The following is a 6,614-nucleotide window of genomic DNA, read 5'->3' as shown; positions in this document are numbered from 1 at the left end:
TGTCACGCAGAGTACTGTGAGACATTTACTGAAATATCTTGACCCTTACGGTGTTGAGCAACGACGCAGAAATTGCCTAATGCGACGCACGTATGTAAATCCTGGACCAAATTTCATGTGGCATGTTGACTCCTATGACAAACTGAAGCCTTTTGGAATCTGTATAAATGGAGCTATTGATGGCTTTTCGAGAGTTATGATTTGGCTTCATGCCTATTCAACAAACAATGATCCCAAAGTCATTGCTGGATATTTCATAGCAGAAGTTGAAAAGAGGATGGGAACACCTGCTAGGATTCGCTCTGATTTGGGAACAGAAAATGTCATAATGGCCGAGATGCAACGATTCTTGCGCTGGACTATGGATCCGAACGTCAGAAACTGTTTTATTACTGGATCCAGCAATCACAATGAGCGTATTGAAGGCTGGTGGGCCTTTCTGAGACGACATCATGCTCAGCACTGGATAAATCGTCTCCAGGAACTAAAAGACCATGACTGCTTTTCTGGATGTTTTTTGGACAAGCAGCTCATATTGTTTACGTGCCTGAACGTCATCGAGGTATGTAACCATGTTTATATTCTTTTAATGAGTCATTGTGTGTGTGTGTGTGTGTTAGAGAGAAAGAGAGACACGGAGAGAGAATAAAAAGTTTGCTTTAACACCCACCATGCACCATCCCTATTATCACTGCGTTCAGGATATGAAAAAATGCATATTTCACTGGCCAGAAACATAAAATCACACTGTCTAAAACAATTCACGTTTAATAATTACTTAAAATTTTCCACAGTATCACGTGTCTACCACTGTTATTCTTGTTGTTGAGTATTTTTGCTAAACTCTGTTTTTCTGATTGTCACTGTGTGGTGCTTTTGATTGATTGATTGATTGATTGATTGATTGATTGATCGTACTTTATTCATCCCGAGGGAAATTGGGTTAAGGCTGCCAGCCGTGCCAGCGCCATTTTGGGTAACATGTTGACCCAAGAGAAATGTGTTCTTTTACTGATATGAGATTTTTTTTAATTTTTAATATTTAATAGGAAGAACTGCAGCAAGTTGCACATATGTGGAACACCCACATAATACGCAGAAGCAGAAATGCAGTTGCTCCAAGTGGACGTCCGATTCTCATGTACACCATCCCTCATCTCTTTGGAGGACAGGATCATTTGAAAGAGGTTTCTCGGGAGGCAGTGGATGCTTGTAAGCAAGAATGTCAACAGAGAGGACCTTATACCTGTGATGAAACCGTTTTCAGCTTGTGTTGCCTTATAATGTCAGAGAACTTCTTACTTCCACCAAGCACAGCAGATGAATCCATTGAACTGTATCTCTTCCTGAGAGCCTATATACTGAAGGACTTATCAACCTAAATATAATTGGGATTTGGGAATTTTTACGCACATATTTTTTGGTACAATGTTTTATTTGTGCAATAAACAATAGAAAAGACAATCATTATTATTTTGTTTGGATTTTCGGTTCAAGATAGTAGCAAGCAAGCATGTCTAAATATATTTAACCAAATCTGTGTACTCCAGTGAAGAATCAAAATTAAAGCAGGTCCTTGTATTAGTATTGCTTTTCTTTTTTTAATATTTTGACTGAGACATTTATGCAAAAAACAGGTGTTTGCTTCCCATCTAAAGAAAACATCTCACACCTGTTTATTAATTGAAATGAGAACATTGAAATAAATGCTTGAATACGCAAAATGTTTTAAAAATAAATCAGTAGAAAGACTTGCATTGAATAATCTCAACCTTTTGGCATTTCCAATTATTTTTTAACTGAATTTCTATTATATCTGATTTCTTTTTTAAGACTGTCGAAAAAACATTTTTTAAACTGCTGATCCTATACATTATCATTCATGAAATATTGTTTTCAATTTTACTGAACACATTGTGCTACTGCTATTCATCCACGAACAGTTTCTTGTAAACTGGTAAATGTAAAAATTCTGCATTATTTAATAATTAACAAACACTGTTAGATGTTAACCTCCCTTTTATTTGTGTTCAAGGAGAAGAAAACACGGACTCTTGATAAACACTACAAAACTTAACTTATGTGCCAATTTTCTGTCTTTTATTCCAGTCAACTATTGCATCAAACACATTGCCTTCCAAAGTTATTCCCTTAAAATATGTTCTAAACAAATGACTGGTGGAAAGGTAAAAAAAATATACTTGAAAATAATTAATATTAAGTCTTTTGAATTATTACTAAACAAAACATCCCCTCTAGCAGACATCGTGTATCCTACAAAACTGTACCACAGACCTGTGGAAAAGGACCTGGGGGGGGGGGTTACTAATAAAACACTTCCCTGAAATTTAAGCTCTTTCTTTTTTTCTACAGTGATGTGTTCCCTGTTGGGGTTTGGGTATGGGTTTGGGTATGGGTTTAACAAACTTTAGAGCTTCATAGCCCGTCATTGTTAGTGCAAACCTTTCATTCTTTGGTTTAAACATGATGGACTTTAATCAAGCTATGCTGAACTCATAAGAGCTTTTAGCAGCCAAAACATTGTCCAGTTCATTTCGTAGTTCTGGGTAGGACGTGTATGTCCATGGTAGTTTCAGAAGAGGGCCGCATGTGTGTGCCACAGGTCGTCGTGCCAGTCCATCCACAGGCGTGAACAGTACCTCAACCTTGTCAACACAGATGACATCTGACCCAGTAAGAAACCTGAACATCCTTCTGAGCCCTGTATCGTCAAGTCCTCTGATGTACTGGTGCAGAAATCTGAAGCTTTGCTTCTCTGCTTGAGTGGTGGGAGAGGCAGTAAGCAACTTCAAAAGCTTTCTCGTTGTTGGCTTTTTATCTTCATACATTTGTAGGACATCTTGTGGGCTTTGAAAAGCTTCTTTTAGGAAGTGGCTTGCAACTAAGGACATTTTCTCCGCGGCATATGCTGGTTTTTGGATTAATTGTTTGTGTGCGACTTTCAGAAGAAGGCCTTTTAAGTTCTCTTTGGTTGGAAGCACTGATACATCCAGGCGATCCATGAGATCCAGCACTTCATCCCTGTCTTCATCTGAAAGATCTTCTTTTAGTGCCCTTGTTATCAGATCCCTATCTGATTGACTTAGGTAAAAGAGAAGACTTTCAAACAGCAGATCATCTGATACTTGATTCTCACCGAAGATGAGTGCCACTGTGAAAACAGGAGCAAGGCGACAAGGGAAATATCCATGGTCTTGAAATCCCTTCAGTAAAATTCTACCCATGGATTTCCACTCTTCTTCCTGCCATTTAGGAGACAGTGATGGCACTCTGAACTCCTCTCCTTCAGCTGTGTTGTCCACAAACTCTGACCAAAATGCAGCATACACATCTCTTGATACGCCATCTGCATCAGCTCCGTTTTCATCAATGTAGGTGTATTTTAGAGGGTGTATGAGGAGTGCTGGATCTTTGAACTGGCTGATCATCTCCTCCAGAATAGTAACCCTGTGAAGTTTGATGGTAACACAGACAACATCATATGATCCTGCAGAGCTTATTGCTTCATTGCTTATAGATGTATCTGGACTACTGACTGCTGTGTTTGTTGGAGGAAGTGTAATGGATGTGATGACCAGATCATCTTCCTCAAACTGCAGGAATGGTTCATCTATTAAAGTGTCATCAAGTTGACAAGGCAGAGGCTCTCCAAGGTAGGGTCCAATCATTACCTCAGATGTGTCTAATAATACATCTTCATCAGCATTCCTAGATTCTGATGATGAGATCACAACAGTGTGAGAAGCTTCTTCATCTCCTTGATGTGAGTCAGTCAGTTGTGTAACATTGTTTACATGTGTTTTCCCTCTATCATAAACTTCTTCATCATCTTCATTATTGGAAAATCTTCTTGTGCACAAGTAAAATCTCAACATTCCCATTTTAAGTGCTGAGTAGAGTTCTCCAACTGTGACATCTTCATCAAATACGGCCTCTTCCTGATAGTCTAATATGTCATGACTGAACACCACCCATCTTCCAAATTTGCTTTTTCCACTTGGAAAGAAAAGATCTTTAGCATACTGTAATATGTCAGCTTTTTTGGAGTCTTTGGGCACATCAAAGGTCCTTGTTCCTCCTCTGCGCTTTCTCACTTGCTTACCTTTATGGATCCACCCTAACTCAATTTTTCGAGTCTTTTTCTCAGCCCATTTGTTGTTTTTTGCATATGTTCTTTTTCTCTTAGAAACAAATGCCTCCTCATGATCAGGTTTCTTCTCATTTTCATTGATTCCCATCTTTTCCTTCAATTTTTCGAGCAATGAGTTTTTTCTTGATTCCTTAGTACTTGCACCACTGTTTTCCAAGCAGAACCGTCTGGCAGCTATCCGATCACCATATGTTGGGATGTAACCAGACAGGGTCTTGTCATCCATGAAATCAATCACTGTGGCATCAATCTGTAATAACAGAGATATTTATTACTATACAGAAGGACAAGGTATACCTGCTGCCACACCACATGAGGTACCTCACTAAAAAAATGTATGTACATTTCACATGCGTTTTGATAATTGTCTGTTATTATTTTAGTGACAGCCATCAATATTTAGCATTTATTCTTTTCCTCTCTCTATGCCAGCAACATTAATGAGATTCTCTAACATGTTATTAATAGAAATATTACAGTATATACAACGCCCACTTTTGAAAAAGTAAATTAGTATTCACGTATCTTTCAGTTGCACAGAGCACAAAGGGTTGAACTCACTGGTTTTTTAAATTGAAGCCAAATATCAATATAAACACAGTTTAATTTATTTGTTTTTAGATAAACAAGGAAACATTGTGCATCACATAATATAGCGATATATTTAAGAAACCTGGAATCTGCATACGGGTTAAGTAGTAACATGTGACCACATGTTACTACGACCCAGTTTTATACAGCGGGTTAATTTGTTTTACATTCTCCATTCCATATAGATCCACACCAATGCAGCCTACCGTTACGTCCTTACGCAGTCAAAGCGAGAGAAGCGAAAACCGCTGTGGTTGCTAACTTAGCAATATGTCACATTTTTAGACGCTGTAACTTCGTAAAAAGCGAGTTTTACAAATTTCCCCCTCAAGAGAGCACTTACGTGTTCTTGTAGCATTCGTAAGAGACAGTCCTCAGGTACACCACGATTCCGAAGAAATCTCAGAAGTGGGCTATCAGTGTTTGTGTCCATGTTGAAAGCAGGGCATTCAAAGTTAAGTGGCAGTTCTGAAGAGCGTGAGCTCTCCACAACTACCATGGATTTGGGTTTTCGAACGCAACACGTTTTACGTTCTTACAATAAAAAATGTTATTGTAATGGTATTTTTTTTTTTTTACGTTTGTACAATATATGATCACGTTCGTACAATATAATATTTATATTGTACGAACGTGATAATTATATTGTACGAACGTGATAATTATGTATATTGTAATAACGTGATATTATGTTGTTCAAACGTGAATAGTATATTGTACAAACAGGAAAAGTATCTTGTTAGAACAATAAACTTTTCACGTTATAACGTGATACACTTGTATTTTTCTTTTGCCTGGGTGGCAGCTCTACGCTTCCATAGTGCATAGCTTTGATAAGATGACAATTGGCTAAACTGCCTTGCATTTGAGATACTGTAGGGAAAAACACTGTTTTTATTTTTTTTAAACAGTCAGCAGCTATTATTGAATACATTGTTTAAGAAAACTGACCAATATGGATGTGACTTGTTTTTGAAATGAACAGTTTATTTTTTTTAAAAAAACTGATCAAATCTGAAACTCATCCATTAACCTGTTAAAGCCATGAACATACATTTTTCATATATTAACATATGTCACAGATTTTTATTCTCTTACAATATTGTTTATTTTGATGTTTATTCTATTATTGTTATTATTTGTTTTTGTTTATCCTAGCTTTTGAAATCAGAATTATGATCTGAATGCACCACGATGTCCTCTATAATCCTCTTGTTTTATCTTTATTTATTTAAAATGTTTTCCTTGTTATATTTCAGTTATTATATTATATTATATTATATTATATCATATTATATTATATGTACTATATTATAGCACAGTGTGACAAGATCTAAGCTGAAAGGCAGGAGAAAAAAGTGGAGGGGGATAGGAGAATATAATAAAAGGATAGAGCACAAATAGAATATGCACAACTGTAAGACAAACAATGGGAAGAAAGAAAAAAGAAAAAAAAAACACCAGCAGCACCTGGAGCACAAAAAATATAAAAATGCATTGACACATGAATCAAAATCCTTTTAAATTTTCAAATACCTCATTTCTCTTGGAAAAGGTTTCTGGCTGATGTACTGGATGGCCTGCTGCTGTCCTTCCTCTCCTTGCAGTAAAACAGCTCCTAGACCCACCTCAGAGGCATCTGTGTGTACTGTAAACGGAAGGTTCAAATCTGGACAGTGCAAAACAGGTTTCTGACACAAACAGTCTTTCAAACCACTGAATGCATTCTCTGTCTCTTTAGCCCACTTGAACTTTGTAGGACTAGACTTTCTTGTCATGTCAGTTAATATAACTGTTCTAGAGTTGTCAGAAAATTAGCATTTCCCAAGTGATCAATCAATTCATCAACCCT

General features: G+C 37.0%; 1 protein-coding gene across 1 annotated transcript; it reads right to left on the bottom strand.

The window, feature by feature from the left end:
- Positions 1-2,482: 2,482 nt before the first annotated feature.
- LOC146386250 (uncharacterized) lies at positions 2,483-5,198 on the bottom strand. Its single transcript, XM_084930068.1, has 2 exons — positions 5,106-5,198; positions 2,483-4,421 (listed from the first exon to the last, which is right to left on the bottom strand). Exons 1-2 carry the CDS (start codon positions 5,193-5,195, stop codon positions 2,499-2,501), a joined length of 2,013 nt encoding a protein of 670 aa, XP_084786194.1. The 5' UTR covers positions 5,196-5,198; the 3' UTR covers positions 2,483-2,498.
- Between the last annotated feature and the right edge of the window lie 1,416 nt (positions 5,199-6,614).

This window comes from Perissodus microlepis, chromosome 6 (genome assembly GCF_051167445.1).
Source record: "Perissodus microlepis isolate ML-2025 ecotype Zambia chromosome 6, ASM5116744v1, whole genome shotgun sequence".
NCBI lineage: Eukaryota > Metazoa > Chordata > Actinopteri > Cichliformes > Cichlidae > Perissodus > Perissodus microlepis.
Note: the sequence above shows the minus strand (reverse complement) of the source record. Positions and strands in the feature narration are given on the sequence as shown.